We start from the raw sequence: 17,556 nt of genomic DNA on the forward strand, positions 1-17,556 counted from the left end.
TGCCAGCCTGTGTTCCAGGTGGACTGCAATTCAAGATAGCCACCTGAATAAGACACACAGACTTTGTACTCAGCACAACTCCCACATGCTTCCCATTCCAAGTTCCCTTTTTCAGCCCCTCTCCCCAACCTAAAGTTTGAAATGATTTCTTTAAGGCACTAGCCCTGGACATTTCCCTATGGATGACTCTAGATTAAGGTCACTTTCCTTCTGCTGCACTTCACCCTTGTTTATCAGCTTTATACATAGCAAGCAGCCAACCTTGCTTTTGATTATAATATATCAAAGAAGTTCATGTGTAATGAACTTGGTATTAAGATGTTTATGTAAAAAGGTGTTTAACATGTAAACACTAACCAGAAGAAAAGATTTGCTATATAAATACCATAAAAATTAGACTTTAAGGCATGTATTATTAAACATAGAGAGGGACATTTGATAATGATGAAAGGGATCAATTCACAGGAAGACATAATCCTAGATTTGAACTTCTTACATATTTACATATAATTATTGATATCAACAATCAATCTGACTGTGGATTCTTTTTCAAATTCCAAATGTTTTCATTTATTATAATTTTATAGTATTTTCCTATCTCATTGGACAATTTTCTTCATTATTATTTTTTATTAGTAGTAAACATTTCTTGGTTAATCTCAGTAGCTTATAATCAGAAAACTTTTAGACAATAATTTAAATTCTATGAAACTTCTACTATGGTTTTACTGGAATTACAGTGAAACTAAAAATAACTGGTATACTTTTACCATTTAATCTTTTCAGTATGTGTTTTCTATTTTCTAGTATGTTTGACCTTTGAACAATATGAGTTTGAACTGCAGAGGTCCACTTATACATGGATTGTTTTCAGTAAAATTACACTGAGTATGTCTGTCTCTCCTGCCTCTCCTTCCACCTCCTCCACTTCTCCCTTTGCTACCTCTCAGACAGCAAGATCAATCCCCTTTCTTCCTCCTCCTTCTTAGCCTTTTCAACAAGATGATGAAAATAAAGACCTGTATGATGACCCACTTTCACTTAATGAATCGTGTATTTTCTCTTCCTTATAATTTTCTTAATAATATGTTCTTTTCTCTAGCTTGCTTTATCATAAGAATACAATATGTGTTGACTGTTTATATTATTGGTAAGGCTTCCAGTGAAGTAAATGGTAAAGTGTCATGGGGCTCAAAATTATACACAATTTATTTTACTCTGCAGGGCTCAATGCCCCTAAATCCTGCATTGCTCAAAGGTCCACAGGATATAGATATGTCTGTCTCTCTCTCTCTCTCTCTGAGAGAGAGAACTATACTTCATATAGTTCTCACATATTATATCTGGAGATAAATATTGTTTATTATCTTAAGAAATACCGTATATTGTAGTTCGCCAAGAATTCTGTCAGGAATGGGTATTGAGTTATCACAAATTATTTCAGAATCCACTTAGATGATCCCATGCTTATTTTTTGAAATTATGTGTTAATAGTTTTCATTATTTAGCCATCCACACTCTCTAGGTTACCTTTTCTAGTAGCTGTTTTCTTTCTCCCTTGTTTTCTTTTTTACTCTATTTAGAAACCTATATAATTATATCTCTGACAGAGGTATTTTCAGTAAGTTACAATGTTTGGTAAATAGAATGATCTATATCAATGAGCTAAATGGTGTGGAAGTCTGAGAAAAGAGTATCTATTGATTACCAAACTTAGGCAATTAGGCTGTGATTTTTTTTTACCTATAGGTAGTCTTTGCTTTGCAAAATGGTACTCGGAAATAAAAATGATCATATAAACTGAGACCGTGCAAAGTGATCTAAATAATTACTGGGAAAAAATATAATTTTCCTGTAATCTTTAAAATTTTTGTTAAAATATCAAAAACTCCCTTACTCTTAGTTATAAATACACAGAGAAATGAAAAACAGAAAAACATTTTTGTAGAATATAATTTTAAAACATTAGAAAAAATGAGAAATAAAATGTTTCATTTCTCTGTAAAAAAAATGTATCACAAATAGTTTGAACAGAATTTGCCGCCTTCTTGCCATATAAAATTATGCAGAGCAAGCATCATTTCTATGCTTTGGCAAAGCATTCTCCTTTTTTCTAAATTTGAATTATCTTCCAACATTTTATCCTTTGCACTTTCAAAGTGGTGAACTATCTTGAAGAGTTTTTTTTTTTTTTTTATGTGAAGATTTTTGCTGATGCCACTTCCTCTATGACAGCTTCACCAGTTTGTTACTACCGGTTTCTTCTTTTAGGTTGATAAGTTCACCTTGCATAATTCCCTGAGTCTGCAAATCTAGAATCTGAAGGGTGAAAGTATCAGCATTCCCTCCATCAGTTATTCTTCCATAACTGCATTTACATTGGATTCAAATTTTACTTTCAGCATTATCACTTGTCAATTCTTTTAATTTCTTCACTCTACTTTCATCTTGCTGACCAGTCCCTCTTTCTTTAGCTATGATGATTATTATTATTGAGACAGGTTCTTGCTCTGTCACCCAGACTGGCATGCAGTGGTGCAGTCATAGTTCACTGTAACCTTACACCCCTGGTCTCAAGTGATCCTCCCATTTCTGCCTCCCAAAGCACTGGGATTACAGCAGTGAGCCACTGCTCCGGGCCTTGATGAGTCATTTTTAAAAATGGCATGTGAGTTTATCACTGGAAAGCACTTGGGCAATACAACTATGTGCTTTTCTGTTTGTGCATGAACTGAATGAACAGATCAGTAACCAATCGGTGACAGATTTTGAAAGAAGGAATGTGATTGCTCACTGATTATGATATTAATCTGTTATTTGTAGAGTGGTTCATAGACTGAAAAGCTAGCAGTTAAGTTTGTCTTTTATGCAAACACTCACAGTTAATGTGTGAGTTAATATGACATGGTAACTGAAATGTGAGCTATGTTGTTGGGGGCACTTGTGTTATTTATTTATTTTGAGATGGAGTCTTGCTCTGCCACCCAGACTGGAGTGCAGTGGCACGATCTCAGCTCACTGCAAGCTTGCCTCCTGCGTTCACGCCATTCTCCTGCCTCAGCCTCCCAAGTAGCTGGGACTACAGGCGCCTGCCACCATGCCCGGCTAACTTTTGTATTTTTAGTAGAGACAAGGTTTCACCATGTTAGCCAAAATGGTCTTGGTCTCCTGGACCTTGTGATCCACCCACTTCGGCCTCCCAAAGTTCTGGGATTATAGGTGTGAGCCACTGTGCCCGGCCGGCACTTGTGTTATTTAACTAAACGTTGGTAGCTCAAATGTGTGTGCAGTGAGAAGTATATGTTTAAACTTGATAACTTTTAATACAAATAAGTATTTATTCTATCTTTAGTATAAGTATTCTATTTGTGAACTAAAATTTTAAAGCTAGTTATCTTTTTGTTTCAAAGGAGTCCTATTTCACTCCTGCTCTTCCAAGGTTTCATCAGCAATTGCTCTGTGAATGGTGAACAGGGATTGCCAGTAATTTCCTATGTAGGAAAGATATTACATTCTGTTATTTTAAAAGATAATATTGAATTATACTACTATTGTTTGATTCTGAAATACTGCTGTCTTCAATATGAAACTAGATTGTGTAAACCTTTGTGGAAGATATATTTAACTTACAATTTTAACAAATAAAGCATTTTAAGCTAATGAAATCACAATTAGTAATTAAAGAAATTTGAATGTATTTTATATCATGTAGTTAGCTATTGGAAAAAAAACTTTTACATATGCATTTATTTTGAAGGTATAAAAGTCAATACACATAGTACTATGACTTTTAAAAATTTAATTCATTTATACACCTGGGATTTGGATTAATAGTACTTATACATTATAAATATTCAATTTCATAAGTGCCTAGCATCTTTTGTTTGATTTCCTCAAAATTGCTATTTATGCTCATTTGAAAAGTCTCAAATCTTTTTCTCCATTGATGGTTCACCTTAATTTGAAGGTGATCATTATCCATGAGATTATGTAGAGTATTTATATGATTTTTAAAATTTAATATTAGCAACACTGACAATGTATCAGAGGATATTTTCTTTCCTTTCTTTTCTTTTTTTTTTTTTGTAAAATAAAGAACATTAAAAACACTTCTGGAACTGATGGACTTTATGTTAAGTGAAATAAGCCAGGCACAGAAAAGACAAATTTCATGTGTTCTTACTCATAAGTGAGAACTAAACATTTTTAATAATGAACTCATCTGGTCAAATGATGGTTACTAGAAGCTGAAAAACATAACAGTGTGACTATAGTTAGCAACAATCTATTGCATATTTTAAAATAAAATAAAAGATTGGAATTGAGATGTTCCTAACCAAATAAATGACAAAGAAATTGAGGTAATGAATACCCCAATTACCCTGACTTGATCATTGCACATTGTATGACTGTATAAAAAATCTCATGTACCCCCATAAATATGTATAATTATGTACCCATAAAATTAAAAATTAAAAATAAACAAAAACACTTTTACAACTTCTGTTTTTCTGTTCTAACACAATAAATACACTCTCCCTTGTTGTGTGTTCTCATAGTTATCATGCACTCTACTTATTATTCATTCATTTAGTTGATACACAAGTCAAGCCTTGTTTTCATGGAACTTCTAACACTATAGGGGAGAGAGGCAAAAGTATTACAGTAGTCCAATTACATAGCATTTTAGGAGGTGATACATGTTATAAAAATAAAGCAATTTTATATGATAGTCAGGGTCCAGAAGCAATATAGGTAATGAACAACATAGCTGTTTGGAGGAAGAATATTTCCTACAGAGTGCAAGGTCTTGAGGTGGAAACTTGCCTAGTATGCTGATAAAATGATGGAGAATGGTGATGGTGGAGCACAGTGGGGAAGTGGTAGTAATAGAAAAGATTACAGAGTAACAAAGGACCGGCTAGTCTAAATTCTTGTAAGTCAGTGTAAGGACTTCAGTTTCTACCCTGAGAGAGCTAAGGAGCTATTGAATGATTTTTAGAGGAGATATATTATAAGTCCATTGCTAATAGGTTCACTCTGGCTGTTGCATTGAGAACAAACTAAAGGGGAACAGGAGTAGGGGTAAGAAAACCAGTTAGGTGAGTATTGTAGTAATTTAGGTGAAAAATGATATTGGCTTTGACTAAGATGGCAGCAGTAGGAGTCTTAAGTGATTAGATTCAACATATAATTTGAAAGTAGACATGACTAGATTTGATGATGGATTGGATATGTATGAAAGATGAGATGAGCCAAGGATGTTTCCTGGAGTTTTGACCTGAGGCTCATATTTTGACCTCAGAAGACGGCAGTAGGAGTAAATTTTAGAGGAACATCAGGAACTGTTTTGGATGTGTAAATCTGAGATGACCCTCAGACACTCAGATGGAGATGTTGAGTAGGTTGTTGTATTAAAAATTCTGGATTACAGACAAGGGTTTTAAAGTAGAGGTATTAACTATTATACACAATTTCATGGAATTATGAGCCATATCTACTTTGTTTATTTCAGTGTGCCCCATACCTATACAACATCTAGTACTTACAAGGTACTTGAGAAATATCTGTTGAATGAGTGAATACACAAACAGTGAGTCACATGCTGTAAATGTTTTTAACCGCAGGTACTCCTGGATAAACAACAAAAAACACAACTCCTGATTGTAGTGTTTCCAGATTTCTGTGGTGTAAATACTTCTCCCACGACTTCAAGCTATCAAAGTAGTATCATCGAATACTACTTTGTATTCCAGTTGGGAAGAAATGTGCACAACTGGTTCCTTCTAGCTGGTTTAAACAGGCTCTAGAACACAACTGGGCCCACTGTTGCTTAGTGATATAATTATAGACATATTTTCCCTTACTTATAGGAGTGCATAACAGTTAATTTTAAATAGTCTTGATACTTGGATAGGTGTGAAGGAAAAACATCTTATAGATGATAATACAAGCTCAAAATAGTGAACTTAAGCAAATATTAAAATCCTGCATCACATAGCACACTAAACACTACAAACACTGTGCTAATTTATCCCCGTAGCCTCCAGGCAGGCTTCTATTACTCCAAACAGGTGATGTCTCCTTATACAATTTTGGGGAATATTATTTTACTGCTTGCAACATATTATGATGTTACCAGGACTCTCTTGCCAGAACTGTCTTTACAATTTATGTCAGACATCAAATGTGTTTTTAAAATGTTGCTGTAAAACATATACCTCAAAAGTATTTAAACAAAGTTTAATCAATTTGTCCTATTTTGGAGTCCAAATTGTTTTGCATGTATCTCAGAGTCATCATATTTTAAAGGTGTTCATTTTAATTAATATTGTTTTTAAAATTTATTGTGGTAAAATATATATAACATAAAGTTTGCCATTTTAACCATTTTAAGTGTACAGTTCAATGACAATAAGTACATTTACACTATTGTACAACCACACCACCACTCATCTCAGAACTTTAATAATTATTTGACGTTATTTTGTTTTGTGTAAAAAGAACAGCATTTCGTTGTAGATGATTAAAAAAAGAAAACTATACAAGAAAATAAAGTTACCGAAAGTCTCAACATTCAGAGAAAATTCAATCCATATCCACCTTATGGCATATATAAAATTATATCGGACTGTTACATCCATGGTCTAAAAATTTCTCACGTGTTAAAAATCCTGCTGAGTCTAGAATTAGATTAAGAATCTGACTATGTCTAATGAAGTGGTGGAGCTGCAAACCCCAGTTGTCTATTCTACAGTATTTATTTAATATATCAATAAGGAAACCTTAATAAAAATGATTTATTCTCAGAGTGATGAGGCATAGGGAAGAACGTGTATGCATAATTTCTCATGTTGGACATTTGATTTATAACTGAACCCTATGAAGAGAGAATTGCAAGTAGAAGATGAAGGAACTTTGGGTATTAAGAAATTGCTAATACATGGCCGGGCATAGTGGCTCATGCCTGTAATCCCAGCACTTTGGGAGGCTGAGGCGGGCGGATCATGAGGTCAGGAGATCGAGACCATCCCGGCTAACACGGTGAAACCCTGTCTCTACTACAAAATTAAAAAAAAAATTAACCAGGTGTGGTAGCGGGCGCCTGTAGTCCCAGCTACTTGGGAGGCTGAGGCAGTAGAAGGGCGTGGATCCGGGAGGCGGAGCTTGCAGTGAGCCGAGATCGCGCCACTGCACTCCAGCCTGGGCAACAGAGCGAGACTCTGTCTCAAAAAAAAAAAAAAAAAAAAAAAAAAAAAAAAAAAAGGAAATTGGTAATACATTTAGCAAAATGTAGGGATGAGATATTTTTCCACATTCTATCTGGAATAAAACAAGCTTCACAAAAATGTCATGCTGAGGGCAAAGTTTGTAACCTGTGAATCTTGCAGATTTGGAAGCAATGTGTTAAAAACAGCAATATGGAAAAGGAGATGGTTTCCTATTCCAGTGAAATGGTCATACTCTTTATGGAAGTGTTGACATTGCTGTAAAAGTGCTGTACTAGTTTGTTTACACAAGGCTACAAAGATACTACCTGAGACTGGGTAATTTATAAACAAAGAAGGTTTAATTGACTCACAGTTCTGCATGGCCGGGGAGACCTCAGGAAACTTAGTCACAGCGGAAGAGAAAACAGGCACATCTTACATGGTTGCAGGTGAGACAGAGCAAGCAAGAGCAGGGAAAACTGTTTTTATTAAATCATTAGATCATATGAAAACTCACTCACTATCATAAAAACAGCATGGGAGAAACCAGCCCCATAATCCAATCACCTCATACCTCGTTCCTCTCTTGACACATGGAGATTATGGGGGTTACAATTCAAAATGAGATTTGGGTGGGGAAACAGAGCCAAACCATATCAAGTGCTAAAGAAGACTACTGATAAACTCTTATCATTATCCTCTGCCTGACTATCCTCACTAGGGACTCTGAAATAATTAGGACACTGTAGCAAGAAATGGTTTATAAGTAAAAGTTATGAGTCAAAGAAATTTAAATATTCATGTTAATGTTACCATATTTATACACAAGGGCACAGAGACTTGGGAGAATTGTGGTTATATTCAAATATGTAATTTTTTATTTCTACATAAAATTTCATTTTTGGATGCTCTGTATTTGTTAGATCATTTTCTTGGGAATTTTAGTTGTTTTCAGTTCTTGGCATTTTGGTTTGAAAACTATCTTTAAATATGAGTTTTTATTAAAAATCTATTATTATTTCCTAAAAATGAAATCCTGAGTAGAACAAATGACTCAAAGGATGTATGAATTGACAATTACCCTCCTAAGGGATTTTTTTACCAATTTATACCCAAATGTTAGGATAAACTATATAAAATAGTAATTGATAATTTTAAACTGTTAAAATTGCAATTTCATAAAAATATGTGTAAAAATGCCCATTTCATTGCATGCTTACCAATCTCTTATCATTTTGCTTACATAAAAAGTGGTATTTCATTGCCTTTTCATTCATTTATTTACTTTTATAATTCATTTATTAACCAATCCAGAGTGCATCCTTACTATGTTCAAACCAGTATGACAGGCATAAGAATGCAAAGGGGACTAAGAACATTGGGCCTGTCTTTATGGTACTTACAAGTCTCTTGGAGCAAATTATCAATCAAATAGTTTTAAAAAGAAACATAAAATTTATATTTCATAAATAAATATAAATATGAAAATGTTATGATTGTCATGTGCTATGAGAATCTATAAGGAATCAGCTAATTTATATTGGGAGGATCATGGAAGGGGTCTCTGTAAAAGTGACATTTGAACAGTTATCTAAAAGAGGAGTACGTTTAGCTAATGCGGAATTGGAAGAAGAGAATTTGAAGGAGAAGGAAAACTGTGTATTCAAAGCTTTTATGGCAAAAAGATAAGATCATACATTTACGAACTTGAAAGAGGATCTGAGTGGTTGAAACAGAGATTTAGGCCAGTTGAATTATCTAATGAAATTGTACTGGATTAAGAATATTATTCTTCTCATAAGTGCAATGGAAACATTGTAGGATTCTAAATAGGCGTGTGGAAAATATTTTCTCATGTATGTTTTGAAAACCTAATTCTGTGTTGCCATATGAACACATTAGGGTAGGTTAAGCCTGGATGTGGGGAGACCAATTAGGCTATTTTAGTAGACCAGAAAAGATATGAGGATGGCTTGGAGTAGGGAAGTGGGAGTAAAGGCAGAAAAAATGTAATAGATTTGTGAGTTATTTGAACTGGATGAATGCTTGCCCTTTTTATTGAAACACTGAAAGAGGAAAATATCTGGAGGTAAGATGATGGGTTTTGTGGAATTTAAAGGGCCTTTCAGACATCCAAGTAGAAATGTCAAGGAGGTTATTGAGTATACATGACCACACATCAAAGAAGTGTTACCAATGGAATTTTATATTTGTGAATTATTTGCTTCTTTGAGTTTTAAGCCAAATACATGACTTATCTATTAAAAAAGGGAACTAAATTTTATAGAATAAAACAAATCTCTACATCCTGATGCCAAAGTATATCTAAGATCTATAATTTGTCAAATAAATGTTTAATAACAGCGTGTTAATTTATATGACAAAATAATGTTATATTGTTTTAATAATTACAGAAAATATATCTGTATGTGTATGTGTATATATATATGCATATATATAATGTACTATACATGAGTGCATAGAGAGAGAAAGAAAGTATATATAATAAAAAGCCGGGGTAAGCATTGCAATGTGAATGTGACGGTCATAAGTTGGTGATATTTAGGGGGTAGGATAAATATGAGTAAGAGTTAAATTTAACTTTCTAATACTTATATATTTTTGTTTTTTCACTGTGAATGTGTGGCTTTTACAATGAATAAGAAAAAATATGTTTAAGTATGAGACTGGGAAGGAGGATGAATCAGGATCAGTGACTGGGGACTGAGATAAAATTGATTCCAAGAGCTTTTGCCATATATTACAACTTTGAGTTATCTGCTTCCCAAGCTATATCCAAATTTCAAATGAGAAAAAAAGATACTTCAGTAGAAAATATGCTTTATCCTTTCTTGCAGTTTTATCCTTGTATCAAACCAGACCATCTGGAAACTTTGCTCAGATACATGTTTAGTACCTGAAAATGTCATTCACTGAGTTCTGCTTCGGTACCATGCCTTTGGCCAACTCGGTGGAATGCTAAATAAAAATCCACAGGAAACCTGCTTTTGCATTTATGACAGTGTGCTTGAGGATATTGTTTTCTTTTCACTCATACAAATAATTCCTTGAAACTCAAGTATCAGAAATTCTTTAGCACTTAAGGAATGTATATGTACTGTCTTTACAGACAATATAAAGCATATTAAAAATTTTATTTCCTTTTTTTGTATAATTATCAAGAGACTCAGAGACATATTTGAAGTTTAACTTTTATAAGAAATCAAGACTGTTTGACCAGAATGTCTACTTTACGAATTTACTCTGGCATGACTTCATATATATAACAACCTGGTCTTATTTTATATTTATGTATTTTTTCTCCAATCTTAATTTTTTATTCATTTATATTTGTCTGTTCATTGTATAGATTCTTATGTGTCTGTAATCCAGAAGAAAATCAATTAGACAGAAAAAAAAAATGGGAGCTCTTCAATCACAGTGGAAAATAAAATGATTCTGAATGAGATTGCTTGGGGAAACAGGAAGTAAAGAAGAAGAAAAACAGGCCCAGAATTTAGCATAAAGGAACTTCTGCATTTAATCATTATGTACAGGCAGAGATTCAGAAATATAGCCATAGAAGAGAGGCTGAGGAGGAAGGATATCAGAAAAGTTGGAAGCCAAGAGTGAGACTTCCATGCAGTAGCCACCTGTGAGGAATATTGCTCATGGGTCAAAGAAGTCAAGGACTGAAATGTCCACTGGATTTCTCAGAGTGGCTCTTTGAATAGTGTTGGGAAAAGTAATGAGATTTGAGTGGCTTGAAGAGCAAATAGCACATAAGGAAATGAAAATATGGGATATAAGTAAATGATAGTTTCATGCTTGTTAGCCTTTTTTTTTTTTAAGGGGATTTTGTTTAGGTCTTTTGTTATTTTTACTCTGGGGATGTACTTTTACCTTAATAAATAAGAATATGTTACATATTAAGGATGTTTATGCCTGTTAAATATGCTGTAAATTTTTGTTTGACATACACTTTTCTGTTGTGGTTAATGTAACCTTGATATCAGCCAGAGTTCAGCTAGTTACAAAAGAACGACCTCTGATTACATATGATTCTGTGATAATCTTATTACCCATTCAATTAATATATATTTATTGCTTTCACTATTTGCTCACAATTTTATAAGATTTGGCATTATAATTTTAACTTAACTTTGACAACTCACTAGAGCAGTAATTTTAGTGGATGCAAATGGGATATTTTAAAATTCTTGAATGAGAATTACAAATTTTAGAAAAAGTCAAACAGTTATAAGTTTCCTGAAAGTTAATTTTACTATAGTTATAGTTACTATTTTATAAATAATTAAAAAATATGTAACAATTGATCTTAAGTTAAAAAGTTCATCATTTGAGGTAACTAGTGATAGTGAGTCAAGTATAACTATAACACTAATAAAGAGTATTAACTGCATGGACAGTGACTTTTCCTAGGGTGCAGAGGAAGGATATTGCACTGGGAACTCAAATTAAAGACTGAAAAATTATTTTTTAAAGATTTAGCAAAGAGTTTATATCAATAATGTTGATAATGATGCAAAATTTACCACAATACATTTAGATAACCTGTTACTAGATTAAGGCCGCAGTACTTCTCATGACTGTATATTTGTATTTGTTCAGAATAAATTTCAAAAGCTCTTCCTAGGGGATCTTTGAGTACTTTGCATAAATTAGGTTTATGAAAAAGTGAGATAGAAGATTACCAAATAAATTAAAAACAACAAAGGGTAGCATAGAAGGCCAATTTGTATCTACTTGGCCATTACTATTCTTACGCAGTTTTCTTGAACACTCCTTTTTTGGTTTGTTTGTTTTTTAGACGGAGCCTCGCTCTGTCGCCCAGGCTGGAATGCAGTGGCGCCATCTCGGCTTGCTGCAAGCTCTGCCTCCCGGTGAACACTCCTTTTAATAATTATTCATGTAAGGTATGCCATTGGATTTCAATAACATCTTTTTTGCTATCTTTCTTAAAGCTTTTGAACAATTAGATAAAACAGTAATTACTCCTTGATATGGTTTAGATCTGTGTCCCCACTCAAATCTCATGTCCAGTTGTAATCCCCAATGTTGGAAGTGGGGCCTGGAGGGAGGTGATTGGATCATGGGTTGGATCCTTCATGAATGGTAAAGCACCATCCTCTTGGCGCTGTCTCCTGATAGAGTTCTTGTGGGATCTGGTTGTACAAATGTGTGTGGCACATTCCCCCTCTCACTCTTGGTCCTGTTCCTGCCTGCCATGTACGACTACTGCTCCTGCTTTGTCTTCTGCCATGATTGTAAGTTTCCTGAGGCCTCCCCAGAAGCAGAAGCCACTATGCTTCCTGTATAGCTGTCGGCCAATTAAACCTCTTTTCTTTATAAATTACCCAGTCTCAGGTATATCTTTATAGCAACGTGAGAACAGACTAACATATTCCCTTAAGGTTTACAAGAAACAGTGTATGTGATTTAAAAAAAAATACTTAATTAAATACTCAGAAAAATACTGGATCATATGTGCTGAAATTTTCATTTCTATATGTTATAATAAAACTTCCTATAACTTCTAATCTAATCTCAAAGCATGTGCTTAGAAAATGAAAGAAAGTATGTAACTATTTTCTAATATGACCATACATCAAGTACTATATGCCATAAATGAATAGAAATCACAATATTTGTATTGTAATAACTGTTCTATTAATGATTTTCTAGCTTCTACTTTCTCAAGTAAAACATAGGATATATATATATATATTTGTAAGTTATGTTATATATACAGGTAAGGTATACAGTTTAAACAAGTACTAAATTCTGATTTGATTAACGATAATGACTTTGTCTAATCAAACCCTGCAGTCATCACAACTTGTTAGGTGTCGTAATAGTGTAGAGGTGAAGAGAATCACTGGCCCTGGAGCAAAGTGCAGTGATTTGAATCTTGGCTCTACCGCATAATCTTGGACAAGCTTATCATCTTTGAGGCAAGTGTTATATTTTAATGTTATTTTTCAAAATGGCAAATTGGGGAAGGATGGTGGAGAGAAAATCAACTCTTCACTGACAAATAATTTCATCTTGTAAGTATATGTGTGTGTGTGTGTGTGTGTGTGTGTGTTGGAGGTATAGGGGTGAGGAGACAGATACTGGTAGTGGTAAAGTAGACTTCCAGGGAAGAAGGAAATGTGTATAACTGGAAGATGAATTGCTGGCTAATTAGGAAACAGTTTTGCAGGACTTTGTAGCAAATCAGAAGTTAATGTGCTTCAGAATAAGACCAGAACTGGTGATCTCACACTCAAATCTAGTAAACTTACTAATATTATTTAAATCGTGAAAACAGAAAGTAAGTAATTTTTCCAGTACAAAATGAGTGCTGAACGCTTCAAGGAAAACTCAATGCCTTTTATTATAACAATTGTGTGACCATTAGCTTAAGGTTCTCCATTTGTAAGGTACGGGTGTTCACTGAGGGAATATCTGTCATTCTTTTCAGGTCTAATATCTCTCAGAGCAATAAGAGGCTGCAACCATTTTGCTACAGCTGAACAAAAGCCATAAGTGCCCAAGTCAAAGTTGCAATTATTTTCAGGATCATGGGTCTTTTGATTTTAGGCAGAGGAACAAAGTGAACTGAATATATTTTCCATTTAGGGTAGGTTGATATAATTCAGTTTATATTAAGTGGGGATAGAAAACACTCAAAATTAATTAATTGAAGTTTTCACACTTCAATTGTAGTCTAAATTGGGAAATATATATTGTTCAGTATATTCTAAGCTAAATGAGGCAGTAAGTCCATGAAGAAGGCAGCATGATTCAGTGTCAACCTCAGAAAGGTTTTCTTTAACTTATAAAATATATCCTATAAAATGATTGAAAATATCACGTCATTCAGGTGTCAACCTCAGAAGGGTTTTCTTTAACCTATAAAATGACTGAGAACAGCACAGGGTCAGTTTTTACAGTTCATGTTTGATAAGACACCAATGCAGAAAGATTGGTAAACTATTGGACTGGCAAACTATTGAGAGTTTTAATAATTGTTATATTTTGTATACTTTTTGATTTTAAAAACTATTTTAAACCAGCTTTTCTCTATTTCTGTATTTTTTGTCAACTGCTCAAATAAGAATGTTCTTTTAAATAATAGTTTTAAAAGAGATTTTCAGTACAAGAACTGAGTATGCTTCAGATTTTATAGCATATTGTATACTCTAAATTTAAGTTTTAATGATTAATGTTTTACATAAAGAAATAGTAAAGATTAACAGTATTCATTAATTCAAACCAATGACTGTAATAAGATAGCACTAAATGATTATTTAAAATAACTCCAAGACCATCCCATAAATGTTGGCAGGAAGAAATTGGAAAGAGAAAAATATAACCTTTTTTTTCCCCTTCACAATTGAAATACAGATTTCACATGCACTTACATTTTCTTCAAAGTTTATATTGCATCATTAACCTTCCAAGAAGATTGTAAGAATTTTATAACATTATATGCTAATACCTCTCCCCCAATCAAAACATCAAAAAATACTATAAGAAATAAAAAGAAAACAAACAAACAAACAAAGCAAAACAAGCAAGGAAGCTGCTCAAACAAAAGGAACACTTATTTCTATTTTGGTGTAACAAGATTAGAGGCAATTTCACTTATTTCCCAACTGGAGTCTGATTTTTTTTCATTCTTTGCACTCCTATACATACTAGAAATGAAGGGGTGCATATGTGTGGATAATCAGAGATAAACGAGAAAGGGAAGATTGACAATTTTAGAGGCTTTTTAAAACGTGTGATTTTGTGTTTATTCTAGTTAGTGGCTACTAACCTCTACTCCTTCAATTTAATCCTTTGGGCCTAGCACAAGAAAATATTTTCTAGAGATATATGTTACTAATACCTCAGTCCTCAGTATTTCAAAATAGTAAACACAGAGGATGAACTTAGATGAACTTATGGAGATAACCTGTTTTTTTTTCTTATTTTTTAAATTATAATGGCAGCTGAAATGTCATAAGAATTAATATCTATCTCCATTTTATTTTGATATAGGTTTGTTAATGTTTGAAAATAATCTTTGCATGAATAAGAGCATTGAGACTTCAAGTTAAAGTGAGATCACCCTCATGTATCCTCCATGCAATTGCCTTTCACAAAGCTGAGACTGAAATCAACTGCTGTGGTTCATTTTCACCACATAGTTGAATTAATGTGCAGCTAGCCTTCAGTAACAGGTAGGGATTCACCATTGTGTTTCCACAAATACCTATACTTCATAATGTTCAATATGAGAAGGCAAGTGCACACAGTTTTTAAAAATTTGGTTACACACTTGCAGACACAGGGTTTACTCAGTTCATAGCCTGTGCAGATTACTGGAAATCAAATCTAATCTGAGATGTGGTGGAAACTGCTAGTTTACAGTAGATTTTGGGGAGTGTGTGTGGCCTTTGCTAGTTCTCGGTGATTGGGAGACCAAACCAGTGCTGGCCTTGGGGCAAGACTAGGGAAAAGGGAAGGATGAGGATGAGGAACAGACAGAAGAAGGAAGGATGGAGAGGCGACTCATTTACCATTTCTCTGCCCAGAATAGTGACTGACAGAGAGAAGGAAGGCCAAAAAGTGCACTTTACAGATGACATAAATTTTGTTCAAAAGTCATTTGAGAAAGTTTGCTGGTACTTAAAGTTTTCGGGCTAAGTTTGCCCTACTTGGAATGGCATTTTAACCTCTCCCTCATTCACCTTCTTCAGTCCCTCTAGATATCCTTAGTAAGGCTCAATGATTTAGGGCTTGAGTGTCGGAAGCCACGGAAGCAGAAACTTGTTCAGTCACTCGAGGGCTACAAATGGGTTAGTGACCTCCTTTCAGCAAAAATTCTTAGTCTCTTTACTTTTGTAGACCCCGTTACGTTACCATTTCCTTTGTAATCTTATCCCACCACCCAACTCTTTTCTTTCCCTTCTCCCTCTTTCCTCTCTGTCTGTCCTCTCCTCACCTGTCCACCGCAATGGCGGTCATGGAGTAGATGCTGGCGAAGACAGCTGTGATGGGAAAGAAGTTCTGGAAGCGGCAGTAGTTGGCGCCAAAGTACCACTCGCTATGAAGCGCGTAGATGAAATTGACCAACGTGTTGAAGGCGGCCATGGAGGCGTCGGAGAAAGCCAGGTTCACAAGGAAGTAGTTGGTGACAGTCCTCATGCGCTTGTGGGCCAGGATGATCCAGATGACGATGAGATTTCCAAAAACTGCCACTGCCACCACCACACCATACGCCAGGGACCAGAGCGCGATGCGCCAGGACGGCTGCACGAACTGGTTGGTGAGGTTGGCCCGGGGCTGGGAGGGCGCGGGGGAAGCCACAGGCAGTCCCAGCGCGGAGGGGGAGGAGGAGAGGTTGCCAGCTTGGTCCAGCAGTTGCAGCCACCCAGTCTCAACTGTCCCCGTGGCAGCCCCGGCAGCTAGCGAGGCAGTCAGGTTCACCGCGTCTGCACCCACGCCTCCACCCCCGTCTATCCAGGTTTCTGCTGCTGGGAGAGTGGCCATCGCCACCGATCTGCAGTCACGGACCTTCCCACTCACCCACGAGCAGCCCAAGACAAGACTCCTCTGAAGTTCTTCTCTGCCTCCTGGTCACTTTGGTGCCGGGATGTTCGGATAAGACTGGAAGCTGAAAGATACTGCAATCCCTGCTGGTTAGAGGATGCAGTAGGTGCTAGGGGGCAAGAGTCGCACTTTCTCAAAGGAACTTGCGGCTCTGGCAGGCAGAAAGGATGAGATCCTCCCGAGATTAAGGGTTATCGCGTCACACCACAACTAGCGAGGGCGCCAGCTGCCCGGCACAGACGGGAGAACTGAGCATCCTGAGCTGCAGGCGCGCTTTATACTCTCATGGAGTCCCACGCTTCGGTGACGTTGTGGGGTCCGCGGAGCTGACTATCCCCTTCGCTGGCTGTGATTGCACTCCCTCCCTCCATCCCGCACTTTGCATTTCATTCATTCGCTACAAGCAGCTGGAGCTTGGCAAGCTGACCCGCGCAGGGGAGGGCTGCACTCCCTCAGCTGTAATCAAAATCTTTCCAAGATTGTTTTGCCTTCTTTTAACTTCAGGATATTTTGCTGAGGTCCCTGTTCTCAAACACATATTGGGGGCTGTTCCTTCCTGCACAAATTAACCATTCACCCATGAGGCAAGGGCAAGATCCTGCTGATTTTTCGGAGAGTGTGCATGAGTGTAGACTGCTGCAGGCTGTGGGCACAGTCAGCCGCAAACGTTTTTAGGTGTCCCTGAGTTTTGAATTTCATTCAACTTTCTGCTCTGGTGTTCATATTCTCTCATCTCAGA

At 35.6% G+C, this 17,556-nt stretch overlaps 1 protein-coding gene across 1 annotated transcript in view; it reads right to left on the reverse strand.

Moving 5' to 3' along the window:
• The window catches only part of TACR3 (tachykinin receptor 3), a 106,047-nt gene extending 88,980 nt beyond the window's left edge, over nucleotides 1–17,067 (reverse strand). Inside the window, exon 1 of the mRNA XM_005555591.5 lies at nucleotides 16,210–17,067. Coding sequence (XP_005555648.3) covers nucleotides 16,210–16,757 — 548 coding nt within the window. The 5' untranslated portion in view covers nucleotides 16,758–17,067. The remainder of the gene's footprint in view (nucleotides 1–16,209) is intronic.
• Nucleotides 17,068–17,556: the final 489 nt, after the last annotated feature.

This window comes from Macaca fascicularis, chromosome 5 (assembly GCF_037993035.2).
Source record: "Macaca fascicularis isolate 582-1 chromosome 5, T2T-MFA8v1.1".
Lineage (NCBI taxonomy): Eukaryota > Metazoa > Chordata > Mammalia > Primates > Cercopithecidae > Macaca > Macaca fascicularis.